This window comes from Macrotis lagotis, chromosome 2, assembly GCF_037893015.1.
Source record: "Macrotis lagotis isolate mMagLag1 chromosome 2, bilby.v1.9.chrom.fasta, whole genome shotgun sequence".
Taxonomy (NCBI): domain Eukaryota; kingdom Metazoa; phylum Chordata; class Mammalia; order Peramelemorphia; family Peramelidae; genus Macrotis; species Macrotis lagotis.
In genome coordinates this window covers 189,629,606-189,652,698 of record NC_133659.1, presented here as the reverse complement: position 1 = coordinate 189,652,698, position 23,093 = coordinate 189,629,606, and the positions used below count along the sequence as shown (strand labels likewise).

At 47.9% G+C, this 23,093-nt stretch overlaps 1 protein-coding gene and 1 long non-coding RNA gene across 5 annotated transcripts; one reads left to right on the top strand and one right to left on the bottom strand.

The window, feature by feature from the left end:
• Positions 1-1,851: 1,851 nt before the first annotated feature.
• STARD3 (StAR related lipid transfer domain containing 3) lies at positions 1,852-23,066 on the top strand. Of its 4 annotated transcripts, none has more exons than XM_074224033.1 (16): positions 1,852-2,010; positions 10,939-11,017; positions 11,630-11,909; positions 14,127-14,204; positions 14,744-14,821; positions 14,969-15,022; positions 15,550-15,667; positions 16,274-16,372; positions 16,648-16,703; positions 17,194-17,286; positions 17,739-17,801; positions 18,356-18,451; positions 18,730-18,809; positions 19,093-19,197; positions 20,037-20,130; positions 20,498-23,066. In XM_074224033.1, exons 3-16 carry the CDS (start codon positions 11,688-11,690, stop codon positions 20,600-20,602), a joined length of 1,341 nt encoding a protein of 446 aa, XP_074080134.1. In that variant the 5' UTR covers positions 1,852-2,010; positions 10,939-11,017; positions 11,630-11,687; the 3' UTR covers positions 20,603-23,066. The 4 variants fall into 4 exon arrangements, with proteins under 4 accessions (XP_074080134.1, XP_074080133.1, XP_074080132.1 ...); XM_074224032.1 differs by having other exon boundaries at positions 10,879-11,017; XM_074224031.1 differs by lacking the exon at positions 10,939-11,017 and having other exon boundaries at positions 1,853-2,010.
• On the bottom strand, positions 14,859-18,930 carry LOC141513836 (uncharacterized). Its single transcript, XR_012475889.1, has 3 exons — positions 18,299-18,930; positions 16,853-16,996; positions 14,859-15,392 (listed from the first exon to the last, which is right to left on the bottom strand). It is a non-coding gene; the product is annotated as an uncharacterized LOC141513836 (long non-coding RNA).
• Positions 23,067-23,093: the final 27 nt, after the last annotated feature.

Genomic DNA, 23,093 nt, shown 5'->3' with positions numbered 1-23,093 from the left:
ATAGCTCTACCTGAATTTCCTACTAGAAGCTCAAACTGAATATGCCACAATGTAAACTCATTATATTTGACTCTTATGGCTAAAACCACTGGGTTACTTCTGACTCTTCCATATCTCTGATCCATATCCAATCCAGAAATCTCATATCTAATATATCCAATATCTAAGTCAATTCCACTTTTTCAGCATTCCCTTGCCAGAATAATCTTTGTTATTCATAAAAAGTGCTTATGCTTCCCCTCTTTGAAAAATCTTCAGTGGATCCCTATTGCCTCCAGAGTAAAGTCTAGATTCCTTTGTATTCCAGACATTCAAGGTATTTCACAATCAGGTTAATTTTATATTTTGTTTAGTCATATCCAATTCTTGGGAGACCCCATTTGGGGTTTTCTTGGCAAAGATACTGAAGTGGTTTGCCACTTCCTTCTCCAATTTATTTTCTAGATTAGGAAACTGAGATAAACAGGGTGAAGGGACTTATTCAGAGTCATAGCAATAGTGTTTCATATTATTATTATTATTATTACCTTTACTGAACTATGTCAGATTTTGTTTGGGGCTATACTGAGGGGTCTTAGGACCTTAAATTTAAAGATGGGAGAGATATAAAACATCATCTAGTTCAATGTCTTTTTTTTTAATTTTTTTAGTTGTTTTTTTTTTGCAAGGCAATGGGGTTAAGTGGCTTGCCCAAGGCCACACAGCTAGGCAATTATCTGATAGCCACATACTATTATTAGTTACTTTTTTCCAGGATTTGAGGATTTGAACTCCGGTACTCCTGACTTCAGAGCCGGTGCTCAATCCGCTGTGCCACCTAGCCGCCCCACTAATTCAATGTCTTAAAGAGAAAAATGAAGCCCAGAGAGCTTAAGTGATCATGGATCAGAGGGAGAAATAAAAATAGCCAACATTTACATAGCGCTTACTGTGTCTTGGATGCTCCTTTTACAACTATTATCTGGTTTGGTCCTCACAATAGCCCTGAGATGAGGATAGTATTGTGATCCCCATTTTACAATTGATGAAACTGAGACAGAGGTTGAGCTTGCTCAGGGTCACACAAGTAGCAACTATCTGGAGCTACATTTGAACCCAGATCCTCCTAATTCCAGACACAGTGCACCCTACCACCTAGCTGCCTGCAGGAGAACCCAGGTGTGTTTTCCGACCCCTTGCCTCTCACTGCCCACTTGAGGAGCTCTCCCAGCTCTGCTGCTTTGCCTCAGACTCCCCTCTCCTTCTTCACCATCCCTTAAAGGCCAGTTGAGCTGGCCCCAACTCCCATGCACTTATACAATGTAGTGCCAAAGCTGCCGCCTGATCCCCTACTACGCGCTAAGTTCTTCGGGGCAGGGTCCTGCCCGCACTTTGCCCTCCCCTAGGGCTTGGCTCCACATTCTCTGTCCCCCAACAAACATCTGTTAGCCGACTGGGTGGTTCCTTGGGGCAGTTGGGGGGGGGTCTGCAAAGTTTTTTGACTGAGGATTTTTAGTAACTTTTTCCTCTCTGAGGGTAGGCTGGGGTGGAGATGGTGAGGGGAGGGGCCCGGTGGGCGGGCCCGGGCCGAGGGGGCGTGGCTGAGGAGGAGTCAAGCCCCGGGATTGGCTACTTCCCGGACCCGCCTCCCGGGGCAGCCCCCCCCCCGCGCCTTCACGGTGGCAGTGGCTGCCTCAGGAGGAAGGAAGTTCCTGTGTCCCCCCGCGGGTGGACGGAAAGCCCTTCTGCGGCGTTACCTTCTTACTAGCCGCCTCTCCGACCGGCCAGTGCGGGCGGGGCCCGGGGCGGGGCCCGGCACCGGGGGGAGGGGCATCGCGGAAGGGGCGGGAGCTGGAGAATCGCGGCCCCGGGGGGCGGGCTCAACCCGGGAAGAAGCCTTTCCGGTGAGACCGGCGACTTCCGGTCTGGGCCCCGGCCGGGACCGGACACCCGGGAACCGGAGAAGGAGGAAGGGCCGGAGCCGCCGCCGTCATGGAGCCGGCGGGCCCCGAGGAGGAGAACCGGGCCGAGGTAGGAGAGGCGCGGGCGGCCGCGGCTTGCTGTCGCCTACTTCCGGCCTGGTGCCCTCGCTGCCGCCGTCCGTCCCTGCCCTCGCCCCTCCGCGCCCCAGGTTCCGGCCCTTGCGCATTCTTGTCTCTGTCTGTCCGTCCGTCTCTGGCCCTGAGAGGAGGAGAGTTCCTTCTGCGCGCGCGCGGTTCCGTGGGGGGAGGGAAGCCCCCCCAGGATTTCCCCGGGGCGGGGGGAGGGGAGAACCTCACCGGGCCTGGGGCCTGGGTGCCGGGGAGGGTGGGCTGTGTGGGAGGGGGCCTGCAGCCCCTCCCGCCCTCCACGCCCCCACTTGGGACCCGCCCCCAACGGCTCCTTAAATGAAATGCCTGAAATTACCTGTAACTTGCAGCCCCCCCCCCCCGGCTGTCACAGGCCTGTCACAGGGGCTCCTGGTGGGGGAGCCTGTGCTGGGCGTGGGGGGACACCCCGCCATCAGGGCTCTCCCCAAGTGCTTTCATCACCTCTAACTGCCAGACGTACACCTCAGAACTGTGCCATCGGAACCCAGCTTAGAGAGCCGCCATTCCCCCCACCCCATTTCCAGTTCAAGAGTCTCAGGGACAGCTTCCCCCACACTTCCACCCACAGTGCTAGAAAAGGTTTAAATAGAGAGATCTGTGTCTGTGGGGTGGGGTTGTCATGATGTTGTGTCCCTAAGCGTGATGTAGGACCCATCTGAGTAAGAGGGAAGGCTAAAGCAGCAACCAGGTTAGGCAGATTCGTTCTCTCCACCTTGGGATTAGTTATCTTTTCTCCAAATCCTCAATTACCCACATTCCTGTCACCCTGGAAACCTAACTTCTTTACTCCCCGCCCCCACTCATGTGCACAGCTTAGAATTCTCAGGAACACTCCTTAATTATTTCACTTCATAAGACTTTTGGAAAGGGAAAGGACCTGGAAAGGTCAATTCAACCCTCTCATTTTAAAAAGGGGGGAATTAAGGCTGTAAACAAGACCTGAAGAGGTTAAGGGACTCGTTTGTCTACATGGTAAAGAGCTGGACGTTGTTTGCTTCTACCAGCCACAGAACAGGAGTAAGGAGAAATGGTATCCCCTAGACTGCAGAGCAGGAGACGTGACATGTTAGCCTTGTAAACCCCTTTTCCAAGAATTCAGGGGGCACTAGTAGCCTGAGTTCTTGGACATTTCTCCCAGCAGTCATTTACTTTGGAGAATTAGGTAACCTCAGAAGAGGATTGAGTTGAAGTGGTATTCCAGAACAACATGATCATCTACAGTACTCTTAGAGCTCTTTCACCTAATGGATGAAATTTCTTAAGGGTCCAACCTAGTTTGTCTTGGAACTTCAGGTAAGAGTGAGATTTTCAAGAAGAAAGGAACCAGGGGCAGCTAGGTGGTGTAGTGGATAGAGCACTGGCCCTGGAGTCAGGAGTACCTGAGTTCAAATCCGGCCTCAGACACTTAATAATTACCTAGCTGTGTGGCCTTGGGCAAGCCACTTAACCCTATTGCTTTGCAAAAACTAAAAAAACTTAAAAAAAAAAGAAGAAAGAAACCAGTATCCATGTCAGAAATGCAGTCATTTCCATGGCACCCTTGACATGAATCCCTGAGAAGCATAGATAACCTTAAGTTGTTTCTCAAGTAGTTATCTCTGTTTTAACAGACGGGAAAATTGAGACTAGAAGATGTGAAGGGATTTGCCAAGAGGCATGCAACTAATAATTCTAAGTATTCTGACTTCAAAACCAGGACTTTTTTCTTTTTTGGTCATCAGTAGCCCATGGTACACATTTGGGAGGATCTTGTCCCTGGCCAGGGTTTCATGGAACACTTTGACCCTGCCTGAAGGGATTTGACTCTTAGGAGAAAGGAACCCATTAGTAGCATGTTTAACTATCTGAATTAAGGAACCCAAATACTTGGGGGAGGGGGAAAGCCTTCCCCACTTAACTATCCATGAGGAGAAACAGGTTCACAGAGATGTAGTAGAAGGGGAAGGTACCCAACTTTGAAAGAAACCAACTTTCCCTTTCTGCTGCCTAAGCTTTATAAAAGCTAAAATCCTTCCTATTTTGGGGGAAGGAGGTCCTGACCTTGTAGGGGAATTTGATAAGCTCCTCTTAACCTCATCTCTGAAGCTCAGATGCCAGGGACTGATGGATGTTGGACTAGGGTACTTAGTACCTTCTGAAGAGTTGGGCCTTTGGAGGGGATGAAGGGAAGGGTTCTGGGAAACCAGATCTGAAAATCTGGTTTTGTTTTTACTTTCCTTTTACTATTCTTTTCTAGCTTGCACTTGCCAAAAACAACTGAGAGAGAAAAATCTATGATGTCCCTATATCTCCCCCCCCATCCCTATCCCCTTATTTCTCAGGTAATCTCTTGCTTAACAGAATAAAGCTTTAGCCCTTTCTCAAATGGGGGGTAGAGAGGAAGGAGGGGAGGCAAGTGTCCTAGCAATAGGTCCATGAATATCTTTGCCCCCATATTAAAACTGGATGTAGAAATGCAATCCAGGATCAACTTTGTGATTAAGCCTTGGAAACTTAACTATCTCAGAGACTCAGAATGAGGTCCTTCAAGATGGGGAAGATTTAGTTTGTCCAGAGAAGTCTGGGCAGTGAGAAGGTAATGTTGATCTGTAGAAAGAAGCCTAAAGGAAAAAAGCATTTATCTCAAAAAGGACAGAGCAGTACCCTGTGAGGAACTTGATGAGGCAGTGAAGGTTTCCCTCAAAAGGCCTTGTTATTGAGTTGAAGGAGGGAACAAAAGTATCCTGCTGCCTAGCCATTTGCACCCTCAGTTTCTTTTTTCATACTTTGGGGAAAAAATGAAGTAGATGCTGTCTCCATTAGTACTCCAACCCAGCATTGGTCTCTGGCATCTGGTAGCTCTCTGGGTTTCAGGAGTGAGGATAAAAGGAACCTCTGCTACTAGCCTGTTTTCATCTAACCATATTTAAGAGACTGTGGTTCCCCTATCCAGGTGGAGATTATAGTCAGATTAGGATAGCTATGAAAAATTAACTCTGTGCATTTACATGCACTTGCCTAGTCTGAACCAACCCCTCTGATGGAATCATACCAGTTCTTTGTTTTCTATTTCCCAGAAGAATAGCCTTTCTTAGATGTCCTCAGCTATGTCCCATCTACTTTGCCAACCATCACTGACCCTGGGCCCTCATGAAGCAATGTGGGCTAAGTATAGGATCAGGAAATACCAGGGAAAGGAACAAGACAGGCTCACAGCAGCTTCATCCATGTTGGGTATCAGTGGTGTCTCTTTATTGTGTGTGTGTGTGTGTGTATGTGTGTATTTTTAGGATGTGGTTTCTACAGTCTCATCTCATGCCCCTTTCTTCTTTGTCCCAGGGTTATTGTGAAGGGAAACAGAAGGAGCAAAACTCCTCAGTGCCACTTAATTGTGTGTATATATTGTGTGTATGTGGGTAGGATTGTGAGAGCAAAGTCCTTAGGAAACTAGTAGCTTGGCTACTCTTAGATCTTCATTATTCCTGTTTACTGTGGAAAAGCCCATGCCCACCAAGCATAGAGTAACTCACTGATCAAGAGTTAGGCCTTTTTCTCGATGTAGGAGACTCAGGAAATTGGTTGGTTTGAGGGGGCCAAAGGAGAGACATTAGAAAATAGTGAAGTTTATAATGAGTAAAGACTAGGTGATTAGACCCAAAGACAAAGCTTGAAATATTAGTCAGCTGAGGCAGGATGGGGGAAGAGCCCGGTATTTTGGGCTGACACCACATTATGTGGGTGCAGGGCTGGGATGTGACTTCAAAGAGCATATGTGTTTAGATGGGGTGGGGGGTAGGCAGATTTAGGGTGTGAACCAGGGGCCCGTGCTGAGCCATGCTAAATCGGCTGCTGTCACCTAATAACTGCTGAAAGCATTAACGGGATGGCAGGAGTTGGGAGGGAGGTGCTCATAAAAGAGATTTAACTCTGACTCCCCAACTCCTCACAGGGAGGGAAGCACACAAGAGGAAGAGCCCCGGTCATTGAAACAAGGCTGTTCTAAGATTTGAGTAAATTTGTTCTCAAGCCTCTCGGAGAGCTGGACATAGCAATGTTCCAGGGACTCCTTCCCCTCTCCTCTAATTGAGGCACGACCAGTAAAGACTGTCTTTCCCTGCAGGCTCCAGCCCTCACCCAGCTAGCTGGAGAAAACTTGGTAAGGGCCAGTACCCAGAGAGCTGTTCTGGGCACTGAAGGTCATGAATCTACAGCCCAGGGTGCCCCTATTTCTGTCTTTCCCATTTGTCACTGACAAATTAGTATGAGAAAAAGAGCATAGAAAATCAAATTAGAGCAGGCCTGAGTTTGAATGTCCAGTCAGACCCTTAGTAGTTGTGTGATCATGGGCAAATCATTTCACATCTATCAGATTCTTCATTTGTAATATGAAGATAATACTCCTATCTCACAGAATTGTCAGAAAATTACTTAAAAATGTAAAGCACCTGTGGCAACAAGGTAGTAAAGAAGAAAGAGGACCAGCCCTGGAGTCAGGGGGTCCTGAGTTCAAATTTGGCCTCAAATACTTAATTACCTAGCTGTGTGATCTTGGGTAAATCACTTAACCTCACTGCCTAGCAAAAACAAAAAAAAAAAAATGCAAAGCCCTATAGAAATATAATGCCCTTGTCCGGGAAGAGGGATGTAGACCAGATGGATGGGCATGGGAATACCCTGGGCCCCAAGACTTCCTCTTCTTGGGGAAACTTCCTCTTTTGGGGGGTCAGACAGGCTCTTAGTGGCTTCAGAGGATAATTGTGACTAATCAGCTGGTTTGTGTGTGTGTGTGTATGTGAGTTTGTGTGTGTATGTGAATGGGTGAAATCGCACTTTAGGCAAAGATGGAGGAGAATTACAGGAATCTAATGGCTTAGGAGCTGGAGCCAGTCAAACTAGGGAGTGCTACCCTGCTCTAGCTACCTTACTATTTACTTCTCCCTCAGATACCTCTTGGTAAAAGCCCTTCAGGAGAGATTCTACCCATACTCTTTTTAGTTTTTTAGTTTGTTTTTTTTTTGCAAGGCAATGGGGTTAAGTGGCTTGCCCAAGGCCACACAGCTAGGTAATTATTAAGTGTCTGAGGCCAGTACTCCTGATTCCAGGGCTGGTGCTTTATCCACTGTGCCTTCTAGTCGCCCCCTTACACATACTCTTGTATCTTGAACTAGGTCTTAGTTTTTCTTAGGGAGAGAGGGAAGAGAACAGTTTCTGGTTTCTGTCTTTCTGTGACTTCTCTCTGATGAGAGCTAGCTGTCTGCTAGGCTTAGTTCAGACTCCATTGCTCTTTCTCAGTCAAATGGGAGAATTACCCTCTATAAGGGGCTCTTAGCCTAAGGACCACTGGCCTTCCATTGCTGGGTTCATGAACTGATATGGGGGAAAGATTACTTCTTTATTTCAAAGCAATTGATTTTCTTTGTAATTCCATATATTTTGTGAATTTAAAAATATTATTGTGATAAGGAATTCACATGTGATAAGGGATCCAAAGGCTCCACCAGACTACTAAAAGGGGCCTGTGATTTAAAAAAAAAAGTTGACAATCCTTGGCTAAGATAAACTTCATGACCCCTTCCAGCTCTAACATTCCTTGAGTCTGAAGACATTGGTCATAGGAACAAAAGTCTGCAGCTCAGAGATTCTAGTTCAACTCTTCTATTTTTCAGATGAGAATACTGGGGGGGGGGGGGGGTAAAGTGACTTGCCCAAGTTACACAAATTGTAAATATCATGGAGGCAGCTCCCTTGCCTCTGTTGTTTCCCTCTTCACCCTCAGATGTTAAAACTTTAAATCCGCCACACACACACACACACACACACACACTCTTTGCTTTAGCAGCTTAATTCCCTCTAACAAATTAAGTGTCAAATCTGCAGCCATCCCAGGCGGACTTGTTCACGCCCTGTAATTCATTCTCTAACACCTCTGTCAGTGCTGGGGGGTGGGGGCAGGCTGGTACTGGAGAATGTCATAGGGACATTAGCAGCTGAGTTAGGGGGCAGACTGGCTAAACTGGGGGCCAGAGAGCTTCTTGCTTCCCAGAGGAGTGAGTAAGAGGTAAGATGGTCTCCAACATCAAGAGGTAGATGGTCTCTAACATCACAACATTCACCCATTCTCTTTCTCTTGTTCATGTATAAAAACAGTTTGATCTAAGAAGGATACTGCAAAAACTAAACTTATACCCCACTGAGCTTGCCATGTAACAAATTGGAGAAAGTTATATTAAAATTCTAAGGAGCACTCTATTAATAGAGCAAGGACATCAACTCATGGATTGGCCCTGCCAACTGCTGTCTCTGCTGTCTTTCTCAGTCCTGCCTTCCCTGGCCTAATGGAAAGAGAAGTATAGGCTAGAAAGAAACCTTAAAGATCTCTGAGCTGTTTTCAATTTTAGAATTCATTTGTTATTGACTTCAGAGAACCCTGGAATATCAGAGCTAGTGAGATACTAAGAGATAGAGTCTTAGTTTACAGAGGAGGCAGCTGAGGAGTGACATTCCTAAGGACACAACAAATTAGTGACAGAATCCAGACTAGAACCAGTATCCTCTAAAGAATCCAGATTTCCAGAGTTCCAAACCAGCCTGTATCAAAAGATTGGAACTCAATACTCAAGAAAATTTGAAATGATAGAAATGTCTTTGTCTGATTTTTGACCATCCCTCCTTCCCACCCCTATTCATTCTACATTTTTAAATTAAATTTGGTTTTCCAGCTTGCTTTTATTTTTTCCTTCAATCTTATCTCTGACAAACTTCTCCCTGCCCCCCCACCCACCCATTTGTGTCTCTCACTTCTCCTGGGTTTATCTGGACGTGTGAGTGAGTGTTGATGCTGTACTGTCTAATGCCCAAACTGTTGTCATTTGTATTTGCTCTTGAAGGGAGGGGGAGGGAAGGAGAAATGAGGAAGAAAGACTTACTTAGGAAGGCAGCATGCAGAGAGAGACAGTTTAGAGGAGAATCAGAGAGAAGAAAAAAACGTGGAGACAGATCTGGGAAGGAGAGAGACAGGAAAAGAAGAGATTAGAGAACATACAGATAGATGAAGGAGGAGAGGAGGGAGAAAGATGAGAAAAATGATAAGTGGAGATGGCATGATGGGAGGAGAGACCTGGAGGAAACAGAAAGGAGAGGCAGACATGAATAAAGACAAAGAGAAATGTTATTGCCCTCCTAAAGGGAGTGAAGAATGGGCATTTAACAATGTTCTAATGCTGCTAATAGATATTGGGGCGGCCCATTGTCAGCAACCAGTCACCATGTCTTTTATCCAAATTATTGCAGCCCCCCACTCTCCCACAGGAAGGACAGTCCCGTGGATGATCACCCCCCTGGGATGCTTTCTCTGGCAGTAAAGAAAAGCATTATTGACCCGGGCACAAATGTTCCCCTTGTTCTCCCTTGAGGACCAGTCTCCTGAGTCCCATTCTAAGAACATAGATACTTCCTAAAATCATGACTCCCTTTTTTTGTCTGCTCTCATCCTCCACTCCAAGCTGTCTGTACTCCTTACATGTAAATAGATTGAACTTGCCTTTAATATGCAAAGAGATGTTGGGGGGGGGGGATAGGAGGAGGAGTTGGTTTTTGAGGAGCTTGGGGATGCCATACTATTCTCCTGATTACCTTGGCAGAGCATCAGTAGTTTTTAAAATCTGAGATCTTTTAAAAGCAGAACCACTTCCTGGTTAGGGCAAAATTAGGTGTGCTCTTTCTCAGAGACCTGGATACAAACCAGCCCAATTCTCCAAAGCCTACTCCACCCCCCATGCCTTGCCTGCCCCAATATCACATGATTGATTATTGAGAATGAGGGAGATCCTGGGAGATGGTAGGGAAAGGGGAGAAGCAGACCTTAATTAATCCCAGTAATAGATCACTTGCTTGTCTCTTTATTCTTACCTTACCTACCTTGAGTGGCCCAGAGGATGAATGAGTTTTTAAAATGAATTTGTTAGATCTTGCACCCTGAGATCAGTAGCAGAAAAGTCAGTGTTCTTCCTTTCCTTTCCTAAAAGGGGATCCTCAATGTGGTCATTGTAGTCCTTGACTTATAATTAATCAGCCTCCATCTCTTTGGAAGGAGGTAGAACAGAGATGATTACAAGAAAAGTGAGGGTGAAATAGAGAGAAGTTGTAGCATATCCTTCTGGACTGCCCACTCATCACAGAGCATTAGTTGAACTGAATCCCAACACCCCTCAATCTCTGTCTGAATTTTCCCCTCTAAATCCCCCCAAAACATCCTTTTTTTGAAACTGGAGATAGCAGCTTCTTCATGTACCAAAGGGAAAGGAGCCTCAGGCTTCTTTCCACAAGTACCGAGGCCCAGACCTGAAGCCTCATTGCATTCTGGGATCTCTAAGATCATTCATACTCTGACTCAAGGAGGAAGCTAATGATTCAACCTGTCTGAGCCTCATTTTCCAAAATCTGCAAAATGGGGAAAATAGAACCTGGCAGAGCAGATTCTAAGCTGAACCTAAAGTCAGGAAGAGCTGGACTTGAATACACCTCCCTCCAGATACTTACCAGCAAGTCTCTTCACCTCTGACAACCCCAGTTTCCTCACCTATAAAATAGGGGTAATAATGGTTGCTACTGTATAAGGCTACCATGTGGCTCATGGGGAATAATCAAAGGAGGAAATCACTTTGCAAGTATCAAAGTGCTACGTACATAGAGCCATTATTGCCTCCCTCAAAGTGCAAGGCTGGATATGAGTATGCTTGAAAACAAAACACTAAGAAAATGTTGGGTGATTGTAGTAATATCAGTGTCTTGAATTAGGGGCTCTTGTGCCCCACACACTTGTGTTTCACAGGCTAGATCTTGGGGATATATGTGCTGCCTCCATCTCCCTCCTCCTCCTTCCTCCTTCCAGAGAATCAGGGAAATAACTATGGGTAGTGGCGAGGGAAGAAGAGGATATCTCCCACCTCTATCCTCACCACCGTTAGCAGGTTGGTCCTGCTCTTGTGATGGTCTTCATTCATACAAAGAAGTGTCTTCCCTCCCAAACCTCATTGCCACCCCACCCCAGGGTTGCCAGGAGAGGGAAGGAAGGGAATGTGGCTTTGTCCTCAGCAAACAAAGAACAGAGCTTAGGCTCCCTCCTCCTAGAGAAAGGGGGCAGGCTGTTGGCAAAGCAATCCAGCCTGACCAGTATTAGGCTGGATTGGACTCTTAGGAGTGCCCTGGGAAGGGATTGGGAAGAGTGGGTATGGAGAAGAAACTCAGATCCCAAGGGATAACAGTGGGGGTGAGGATGGGTGTGGGCTAATAGAATTGCTAAGAAAAAAAGATTCTAAAATTCTAGGGACTCTTAATTACACTGTTGCTGTGAATTGGGGGTGGGGAGGGGACTGTGTGTTTGTTGTTTCTAGAAGACAGTGGAGGGAGGGTGGCTGGCAAGCTGCTGTGGGGGAAGGGTTGTTGGGAGCAAGGGAATAGAGTAGGGGCCATTTAATTGGGAATCAACAGTGCCAGAGGCCCCAGATTTAGATCCCAATCACCTCCCCCCCACAGAAAATCAGTCATGCTCTTTCTAGCATCTCCCCTATTTACCTTCACAGATACATTACTGAAAACTCTTCCTCCCCTCCAGTGAGGGGGGGAGGAAGTCCCCCCAGGATGACCAAGCTTCCTGTCAACTCATCAAGGGATTTGGAGCAAAGTCTTCCAGCTGTGGCCTCCTTGAGCACCTCCCTGTCCAGAAGCCAGAGCTTCCAGCGGCCCTTCTTTCCACCCCTCCCTGAGAAGCGAAGGGCCATTTCTGATGTCCGCCGGACCTTCTGCCTTTTTGTCACCTTCGACCTGCTCTTCATCGCTCTGCTCTGGATCATTGAACTGAATGTGGGTGGCCTTGGAACAGACATACTTCTCTAGGCTTCAGCTAATCCTCTTTAAAATGGGGGCAAGATGGGAGTGGACTAGCAATGCTCCTCTTCCCATGGCCCATCTCTTAACATTCCTAGATTCTAGATTTGAATTCTGAACTTAGATGACAACTTGCCCTGGGCAATGCCAAAATTCCCAGTTAGACTTTATGTACATAAATTACAAAGATAACTTTCATTGGCAGCCAATCAAGGAGAGGTGAAGTATATGACTCAGACAGTAGAGATCCCTGTGGATGAGGGTGGGCTAGAAGAGACTTCACAGAGACTGGGCTTTAAAAGATGGATAGGTCAAACAGAGGAAGGGGTCAAGCATTTTGGACAGAGGGAAAAGGATGATAAGACGGGATGTCAAGAATGAAGGTGATACATACAACGAATAGGGTAATTTTTGATTATTTGTATAATAGGCTAGAGTTGGGTTATATTCACCTGGAAAGATAGTTTGGAACCAGATTGCAAAAAGCTGTAAGTATCAGATAGAGTTATTTAGAGATATCTTGGGGGGTAGTACAGAGATGTTTGAACAGAGGCCAATTTGCTGAGAACTGTGCCTTAGGAATATTAGTCTGCAAGGGTGGATTTTCCAAAGGTGAGCCTGGAAGCAGGATGATCTAGGAGGGTAGGCCACTAATCCAGGTAGGATTCCATGATCCCCATCTGTAGCTCTGGTCTGCAGCCCAGATCAAGATTAGAGACAGAGATTTTAGAGTTAGAAGATTGAAAGAGATTTGAGACTCTATAGACCATTTCCCTTATGATATGACTGAAACCCCAGAAGCCACAGGCTAGTTAATGGCAAGGGCAGGATTTGAACCCTTATTTCAGATCTATCTTCAACATGATTTCTCTAAGGGGTCAGCTTGCACAGAGGACTGGGAACAGAGAACTGGAAAGGACCATAGTTTGTGGGTTTGAGAAGGAAGAAGATTCAGAGAAGTGGGAGGGAAATAATAGTGCCTTCAGTTATTATAACACTTGCAGTTTTCAGAAACTTTCCAGTTTCATTTGCACCTCACAATAACCTTGTGAGGTAGGCAGGGCCCAGGTAATGCTCTCATTTTTATAGATGAGGAAACTGAGGCCTTCAAAGGCCACAGAGCTTGTAAATGGAGTAGAGACCACTTGTCCTAAATCTCAAGTCTTTGCTTCAATCATTCTGCCCCAGAGAGATTTTGGGTGGGGGCAGCTATCTTCTTCCTTGTACTAACAACCTCATTTGAATTGCTGTTCATAAGGTAGGTGGCTAGACTCTTCTTCTCTTAAGAAGTCAGGCTCTAATCATTGTTTGGTTGCCCTCCATACACTCCCTCTCTTTCACTTTCTAGTCCAGTTTTTTAGTCAGGATGGAAAGGGCTCTATCTCCAATGTATTAAACTACATTTTGTGATTGGGGCTGAGGGAGAGGAATGACAAAACCATTTATTCCTTCATCCTGACCATCCAGACAGAGTGATGGATTCTCCCCATTAGATGTAAATCTAATCAACTGATTTACCACCTGGGGCTCTGTCTGACACCACCACCCAACACCCTTTTTCTCCCCATCCCCTGCCCTCAAGCCCCCTCTGACTCCTTTGACTCTGTAGATGGATTGTTGGCTGGGAATGTAGAAGAATATTAAGTTGTGCAAATATTATGTTCACTGTGATCTTCTGTTTGAAAGGCAGGCCTAAGAACTGTACCACCTATATCCTCATATGAGGAAAGAGGCTTTCTCTCTCTCCTCATCCCTATCTCTTTTCTGTCTCCATGTCAGTTTTGCACATTTCTCACACATATATACTTGTAGGTTGCTTAGAAATGCTTCTGCCAGTCTGGGTTGCCTTGAAAACAAAAGTTCCCAGCCTTCCACCAGACTGACCTTCTATTAGCCCTTGGGGTTGGGTGACAATGGGGTCATAAATTCTTGGTTTTGAGGTATCCAGAACTGCTTGCCTATATTGATGAGCCTGCTTCATGCTTCATAAATATATGGGTATAGGTATTATATCAGGGGACACTACTAATCCATTCACACCACAAAATTCTTTTCCCTATTGACATTTTTGGCAGAAGCTTAAGCATTGGGGGATTGAGGAATGAGTAATCCAGGGTAGTGAGGTGGGGGATGACCCCCTGATTAATGGTTGGACCAATCCGCTATCTCTTTCTCTGTGTTTCCCACTCCCAGACAAAGACGGGCATTAAGAAGAATCTAGAGGAAGAGATCATCCACTACAACTTCAAGTCCTCCTTCTTTGATATTTTTGTGAGTGACTTAAGCATGGAGGAAATAGCCAGCTGGAAGCCTTCAGATCATTCTTTGGGTTTTCTCCTCCTTCCTCCTTTGTTCCCATTCACCCATCATTTTTCCTCCCAGTCTCATGGGGGAAAACACCTAGGTCCTGTCCCCAGGAAGCTCCCAGTCTCCTGAGGAAGACACACAGAGGTTCCCCCAAGCATGTAAACAGATGGTGATTGGGTGAGGTGTGCTCTTTATGGGCCAAGGGCTGAGTGGATTGACTTTATCTGGGAAACTGCTTAGAGGAAGTGTGTGGTCCCACTCCCTTAGTCCTATGGGAGGAACAAAGTCAATTAAATTTACCTGCTGATAATAAAGGAAACTTGGAGATGAGAAGGGGGACTGATTCATTTCCAGTATGAGTGTAAGCCCTGGGATTGGGGAACAGGCACCCTGTCCAATCCTGTAAACCCAGGATACCAAGTACAGGACTGGGATACATGTTGCCCACTCATCTAATACATGAATGCTTATTGATTGCCTCTACCCATGGCCCCCTCCCCCAGCTTTTAGCCTTCTTTCGTTTTTCGGGGCTGCTGATGGGCTATGCCGTGCTGAGACTTCGACATTGGTGGGTGATCGCGGTAAGATGCTAAACCCCATGGCCAATTCACTTTGGAGGGCCCCTCCATGAAATACATTGGTGATTTAACTTTGGGAGAGTGGGAGTAAGGGAAACAGGTAGAAGAAGGACCTGAACTTCTGGCTTCTTTTCTCCTTGCTTTGGCCAGATTACCACACTTGTGTCCAGTGCCTTCCTCATTGTCAAGGTCATCCTCTCTCAGGTCAGTGATTCTACATGAGGTTTGTGGGGAAAGGAATAAGAATCTTGGAGAAGAAGAGACTTGGAAATAATGTCCCTTATTATTGTCAGTGGTGCTATATTAGGAGCAACAGTGGACAGTTGAGAAAGGATGACCTTCAGTGCTTCAACCCAACTAGATTCTCTCCCTCCTTTCTCTTTGTAGAATTATATTTGGGCAAATTAGGGCTGGAGTCCTGTCCCAATGACCTCTAGAGAAGGAAACTCCTCTTCTGCTCTTTTCCCTTTCCTGAAGCCTCTGCCACTTCAGGAACCCCCACTACTTTGATAATTGGGAAGCTCTTCCTTAGGTTCACTCAGTCACTCCTGCTGTAGTGCCAGCCTGTCTCCATCTGTGGAGAGAAACCAGAGGGCTCTTGAGCTGTTGAAGTCAGGGCAAGGGTCCCTCCTCACACACACTCATAGCCAGCCAGGTTTGGTCCTCCCAGGGGTGGAACTTTGGGGGTGGAACAGTACACCCTCTCACCAAGCCCATCTGACTCTCCCCAGCTGCTCAGCAAAGGCGCCTTTGGTTACGTGCTCCCCATCGTTTCTTTCGTCATCGCCTGGCTGGAGACCTGGTTTTTTGACTTCAAGGTCTTGACCCAGGAGGCAGAGGAGGATCGATGTGAGTTCCATGAGGAGGAAGTAAAGTGGAATGGGAAGATCCCTAGATAGAAGTCAGAAGGCCTGGACTTGAGGCTTGGTTCTGCCCCTTTCTATCTGGCCGTCTCAGCCAAGTCACTTTTACATTTTCAGGCCTCTGTTTCCTCCACTTTAAATGAGGAGACTGGATTAGACTATCTGTAAAGTTGCTTTTTGCTCTAAATCCTATGATCCAGTGTTTGGCAGGGCCAAGGGGAAGTGCGTTGGATTGGAGAAGAGAATAAGCTTGTGGAAAAGTGTCATGCTGAGGGGATATCCTTCTGATACTAGTGAGAAGTCCAGGGACAACTGGAAAAATCTTGGTAGTTTTTTTCCAAGTTCCAACTGATGATCACTCACCAGTGGCTATCAGATTCCTGGTTTTCCTTTTATCTGGAAGTCTTTTTCCCTTGCCATTTTGCCTGTCTCTATCACCCATAGAGCTTGTAATAGGCAAAAAATATGACAAGTGTAGGTCCTGTAAGACATGCTTTTCCATGGATAGCTCTGGGGCTAGCAATGTGCTAAAGGGAGGATAAGGGCGTGCAAGCCAGGAAACAGAACAAAGCATCTGTGCATCTGTCCCCAGGGTATCTGGCTGCCCAGGCTGCTGCTGCCCGGGGTCCCCTGCTCTTCCCTGGGGCATTGTCTGAAGGGCAATTCTATTCTCCTCCAGAGTCATTTGCAGGTGAGACATGTAGCTTCTCCTTAATGTTGTCATTGACTGTATACATATTCTCCCCTTTCCTCCTCTAGCCTAGGTTGGGCAAGAAGGGAGGTGGCCCTCAATAATTGAATCCATGTGAAAACAAGAGGACAGGGGAAGGAAGGGAGGCAAGGTTAGGGTTCTTCTTTCATGTCCGATTCAAAGGGAAAATATATGTGCTCCTCCCTCACATACCCATATTTGCAAGCTCTCTTCTCCCTCTTACACTGATCCCTCTCTCCACTTGACTTCTTTAGGATCTGACATTGAATCTGATGATGAAGGAGCTGAGAGAAAAGTCTTATCTAGCCAGGTATTTGCCATTCCCCTGCCCAAAGACCCTAGGCCAGGCTCCCCCAGGAAAAAAAGACCTTAAGGAAGGGGTCACTTATCTTTGAGAGGGACATATTAAGAAGAGGATTTAGACCAGAGGTCTTGGGTCAAAAATATTTTGATAGTTACCTGTTTTTCAATCTAAGTAGTGTCAGGGTTAGGGAGGGATTCACACGAAAAAGTTTGCATGGTCCATATCATCACTGTATTCTCTGTCATTGAAGTCTGATGAGGGAACCATGGGAAAGAATGAAGATAGCCAAGGTGGATGTCCTAGAGAGGGAGAATGAGGAGTAATGCTGAGGAAAGATGGAGCAGCTGAGGGCAAGAGGAAACTAGGCTCCCTTGAAGATTGCTGCCCCCTCCTCCCCTCTTCTCTCTGCCTACCCCCTGCCTTTTCTGGGAAGGGAATTGGGAAGGAAAACGTTTGTATGGACCTGTTTGAATAATGCACATGTGGATTGTACTAGGATCGGGAGTATATCCAGCAGGGGAAGGAAGCCATGGAGGTGGTGGACCAGATCCTGGCTCAGGAGGAGAATTGGAAGTTTGAAAAGAATAACGTGAGCCCAAAACTAGGCCTGGCTTTGTGAGATAGGACCGATGGGGAAGTCGAAAGGATCTATTTGGCCTTGAAAAATAGACTGTGTGGTGGCACAGGATTGCTAGAGTAAGGCCAAATTCTTGTTCCAGAAATCAGTTCCATGGCTCCCATCTGGGTCTTGGAGGAACTGATACTCTTTATGATCCCCTTGGATTCCAACCTTCCCTCCCTTCCCTCTCTGATGTTTTAGGATGTCATTGCAGCCCTCTGCTTTCTTGAGCTGTGTCCCACCTGCTCTTGTTACTGGACCAGGGATCTCTCTTCCTACTGGTTCCTTACTTACCCAGATTTGCCATCACCCCCAGACCCTCTCTGCCTTCCCTTCATCTTAGCCCCATTGTGATCACCCTCAGCTACCTTGCTCCTCATTGCTGCATTTCTCTAACTTCCTTTCCTCTCTCTTTTCACTAGGAGTATGGGGATACAGTGTACACTATTGAAATTCCTTTCCATGGCAAGACATTCATCCTCAAGGTGAGAGTGGATGGGTGGATCCCATAGAGTGGATCCCAGGGGCAGCCCCACCCTTCCATATACAGCTGCCATCGATCTAGCACCTGATTGACCAACAGGCCTCCCTGGGACCACCAATCAAGGATTCCCAGAGAAAATCCTTAGTCATTTTCAAATGTTTGGGGGGCTGTTTTGTGGAAGGGGCCTCATTTTGTTCCATTTGGTCTCAGAAAGCATAGCCAGGAGCAGTGGGTGGGAGACAGAGAGAGGCAGAGTTCACTCTACTGAAAGAAAAACCACCTCACAGTGAGAGCTGTCCAGAAGTGGGTAGGCTAGTTGTGGGAGGTGGGGGGGGGGGAGCATTGCAACTCCTGCCTAGCTACAGATTGACCTGAATGACCTCTCAAGCCCTTCCCAGTTCTGAAATCCTATCAAGAAGAAAGTACATAGGGAAGTCAGGGAGACTTTGAGATTCTCAGAGGGGGAGGGTCCATCCTAAGCGGAGCCCCCCTCCTCACCTCTGGAACCAAGAGCATGTTGACCAGCTGGTTACTCCCCTTTGTTTCCCTCATCAGTCATTCCTGCAGTGTCCAGCAGAGCTGGTGTACCAGGAAGTCATCTTGCAGCCGGAGAAAATGGTCCTGTGGAACAAGACTGTGAATGCTTGCCAGGTGAGTCTGCCAAGAGGCCCCGGGATTCTCCCATGGGGGGACCTTAGGCTTCCCCACCTTCCAAGAAGGAAATTCTTCCCCTGATTCATGGAGGGAAGAATGGAAGTTCTGGGTGAAAAATGAAGGGAAGAGGCCAGATTCCTGATCTGCATTGGAACCAGAGGTGCTAGAACCCCCTGTCCCTTCTCTACAACCTCCTACCAGCCCTGAAATGCTTAGCCCAGAGGTCAGAGGGAGTGGCTGGTAGAGGGTCATATTGATTATCTCCTGAACTGTAGATCCTTCAGCGAGTAGAAGACAACACTCTCATCACCTATGATGTCTCTTCAGGGGCTGCAGGAGGTGTGGTCTCCCCCAGGTAAAAGCTGCCTTGCAACCTCTCTCTTCCTAAATGCTTCTTCATTGGACAGAATCATACAACCTGAGCCAGATGGGATTGGTCCAATGCTATCCTTCCTTCTCCAATCAAGTTACTTTGCTAAATCTCTCCCCCCCCCTCTTTCCATCTCCTCTGCCCCATCACCCCATCACCAATTCTGACCACTCCCCTTGCAGCCATCATCTTCCAGCTTTATCAGGCCCATCCAGGAGTGGGACCTCCTGATTGTAAACTTATCCCTTCCTTCCTTTTATCTTCCCAGGGACTTTGTGAATGTTCGGCGAATTGAGAGGCGGAGGGACAGATACCTCTCCTCAGGCATGGCTACCAGCCACTTTGCCAAGCCCCCACTGCACAAATATGTCAGGTGAGACCCTAAGGGTTATTTCAGCAAGACCCTTCTCTGAAGAGAATGGTCCAACCCCAGTGTGTCTCAGCAGGGACTTCAGATTCTCTGGATGTCACTTGATAAACCACTTAGCCACTAATATTTCCAGGCCTCTGCACTGGTCATTGGGCACAGCATGGAGCCCAGCAGTAAAGGGGGGGGGGTGAGGGAAGAGGCAGGAATCCTGTCCCCCAGGGAGGGCAGGAGCCAGAAGAGGGTCTACCATGGGGATGGGCAGGAAGCTGTCCTCAGCCATGTGACACCCAGCAGGCTGATTCCTGGTTGTGGGGCATCTCTCTGCCTCTTTATGAAGAGGCTCAGAACCCCACCAGAAGAGAAGCTATCCTCTCAATTTTACTTAGATACCTCTCCTGCAATTTAAGCCCTATGTTATTACCATCTCTTACCTCAGTCCTGACCGTGAGGGAGCCAGAGCTCTTATTTGGAGTCCATCTGCCCCTTCCAAAGTCTCTGCCTCAAGCAGAACAAAAGTTTTCCTTTGGCCCTGTCCTTACAAAGCCCCTATGGCAGTCTTGCTGCTGATGTTCCTCAGAAACCAGGCTGTTGGGTGGAGACCCCCAACCTCAGAGGAGGGCCGCCAAGAATGAGTGTGCCTTTGAAGCTGGAATTGAGTCCCCTGGAGCAAGCCAGGGATGAGCCAGCTTGAGCTTCATGTGAAGGGACCCAGGGTGGGCACTCCCCCTTCCCCCCCATCACCTGCCCACACCTCCCAGCTCAAGTTCAGGAGTGAGGTGAGGAGGGGAGTTGTTCAGGTGGAATATGGGGCAGCGTGCCTGAGAGTGCCTTACTCTCCCCAGGGGTGAGAATGGACCTGGTGGCTTCATTGTCCTCAAAGCACCTAACAACCCTCGAGTCTGCACCTTTGTCTGGGTCCTCAACACAGATCTTAAGGTACCAAAGAAGTGGGACTATGTAAATGTCATCCTCCAGCCCCCTCACCCACCCCTGGGACTTGGGGATATTCTCTCTCCTTCATCCCCCACCCCCAGCTCTGGGGCTGTTTGTGGGACTTCAGCCAGGGCTGCAGGAACATTGTTTTCTCAGGGCAGATGCATTCCTAAGCTTCATAAACCTGCCTATTGCCAGTGATCAGGTACCCTAGCCCCCTGCTGACTGAGCCCAAGCTCAGCATCCTCTGGAGGAGGACTTGCAAGGACCACTTTTCTCTCCTACTCCCTCTAAACTTGGAGGGAGGAGAGGGGACAAAAAAAGACATTTAACTCCTTCCTGTCTAGTGACTCTCTTCCCCCCAAACTAGGGTCGATTGCCCCGATACCTCATTCACCAGAGCCTGGCTGCCACCATGTTTGAGTTTGCCTTCCACCTGCGGCAGCGGGTTGGGGAGTTGTGCGCTCAAGCATAGCAGCCCTTCAACCATCACCATCAAGCGGTTAACAGAACATCCATCATTCCTGGAGACATCCTCCTCTTCAGCCTGGACTGCAAGCTGCCCTAGGCAAGGGGCTTGGGGTCTTTAGGGCTCCTCTTTTCCCCCGCTCCAGTTCCTTGGGAGCCCCTGTCCTCAACCAGCTCTCCAAAGTGTTACGGAGCAGGGGGTGGATGGACGCTCCAGGGCTCACTCTGCTGGTTAGGGGAGTCTGTCTTACTGGTATTTCCATATCCTACCACATGGGGGCAGGACAGCATTGAGGGGAGAGCCACCACCTCCCTACTTAGCAGTGTCAAGGTGTGAGAGTTTTGGCCTTGGGATGACAGGCAGGGAGGTCCCCAGTCTGCCAGACCAGTGTTACAGGACCAGGAGCTCCCTATGACAGTGGGTGGGATAGGGAGTCATTGGTCCCTTAGCTTTCCCATCAGTTGTTTGTTTTATTTTTTTTATTATTTTTTTTTTAATAACGATTATTTAAAGAGTCTGGGACTCTTTTCCCCCCACAAAAATTGGTGGAGGGAGGGGATATGACTCTCCCTGCCTGGGTGCTACTTCTGCCCCCTTGCCTTCCCCCCCACTAGGGCTTCCTTGGGGACCTTTGCCCCACCCAGCTCATAAAGAACCTGAATGGATCAAGTCTGACTCTGGTCTTTTGTTGTAGTGACTTGGGGGGGGGGGCAGTCAGCTGGGAGCTGGGTGGACACTCACTCTTGTCCCTGGGACCCTGAACTTGGGGTTTAGTTAGTCCAGGAGGAACGACTGCCCTTCTACCCCATGTGCTTGCACAAGCTCCCCCATTTGAGCACAGGGGGTATGGATACAAGAAACTACTCCTGTTTCCTCTCTAGCCCTGAAGTTGGGAGGGTAGGACCTGTGACCAGCAGGCAAAGACGGTTGGCAATGGGACCAGGGGCTGGAGGGGAAAATGCATTCCAGACCTTGGAAACAGCAGTTGAACCTAGAGAAAGAACCTGGGGAGGCATTCCTTCTACCCCCCCCCCCATGAAGATGAGGGCATTAGACTTTTTTTTTTTAGGTTTTTGTAAGGCAAACGGGGTTAAGTGGCTTGCCCAAGGCCACACAGCTAGGTCATTATTAAGTATCTGAGACCAGATTTGAACCCGGGTACTCCTGACTCCAGGGCCAGTGTTTTATCCACTGTGCCACCTAGCCGCCCCGGCATTAGACTTTATGTCCTTCAAGACCCTGCTCTAAGCTGTGACCTGTACTCCTCTGCACCCATAATGCTCTGCCACAGATCCCTCCCCACCCCATCGGGACCTTGGGCCAGGACTCCTCAAGATTTCAATTGGCATAGGTGGCTAGGTAGCACAGTGGAGAGAGAGCTGAGCCTCATACCAATTGTGACCCTGGGCAAGTCACTTATCCCTGTTTGCCTCAACTATAAAATGAACCGGAGAAGGAAGTGGCAACTCATTGCCAAGTGAACACCAAATGGAGTCACAGACAGTTGGACTCAACTGACACTGAATAAGCATTAACACCTGTTCTGAGGAGTAGAATTCAAGGCTGGGGGGAACCTAATTGTGCTCTGACACCCCCCCCTTATTTTTACAGAGGAGAAAAGTAAAGTCCTAAAAAGAAATGACTTGCCCAGATTCTAGCAAAAACTCAAGCGATAGGACAAGAACCTTGACCAGACCCTTCATCCACCCCACCTCCCCATGCTCAATGTTGCAGAGCTGAGGGGACCTTGCCCTTCCCAGGGACTGTGCTGCTCTCCAGTGCTGGCGCCGCCTGGGGAGCAGCTGCTTTGGCCCAGCTTGGCTTTAGGAAAGACAAACAACAGACAAAGGTCATCAGTGCCCAGAAGACCAGAAAAAGGATTAACACCACCATCCCCTTCCCCCACCTCTTTGAGGAAAGGGATGGACCTATGAGCCTGAACAAAACTATTTTTCTCTCTCTAGGGGAAACTGTTAGGTAACAGGGAAATGTGCCCTTTTTCTTATGGTCCCAGGGGTTTGGGAGCACAGAGCTTGTTGACTCTTTAGATATCCTAAAGGGTCAAGAATGTGTCAAGGCCAATGGGGTCAGCACAATCAGGAGAAAGGACAAAGGACAAAGGATGGTCGTGGGGCATGAAGCCTGCCAACGCCTGACAGTGGACTTGCTGATCTGTTTACAAACATGTCCCCAACCTCCCTCTGCAGAGAGGGAGAGGGAGGGCAAAGCTATTGTTCCTGGCAGGAATTCTGGGCAGGGACCCCAGTGACGCACACCCGTGGCTGGCCCCAAAGGTGCATCGAGAGTGCTGAGGGCTCCAGAAGTATCTGTCTCTTGTCTCACTCCCCAAAAGGAGACTGAGCAGTCAATGTCCAGCCAAGTCTGTGATTTCTGCCCCATCTCTAGCCCTGGAGCATCCTGGAGAAGTCAGTAAGAGGGGGCAGGGCTTAACCCACCCCCCAAGTTGAAAGAGGACAATTCTCTGTCCCTCCTTTGC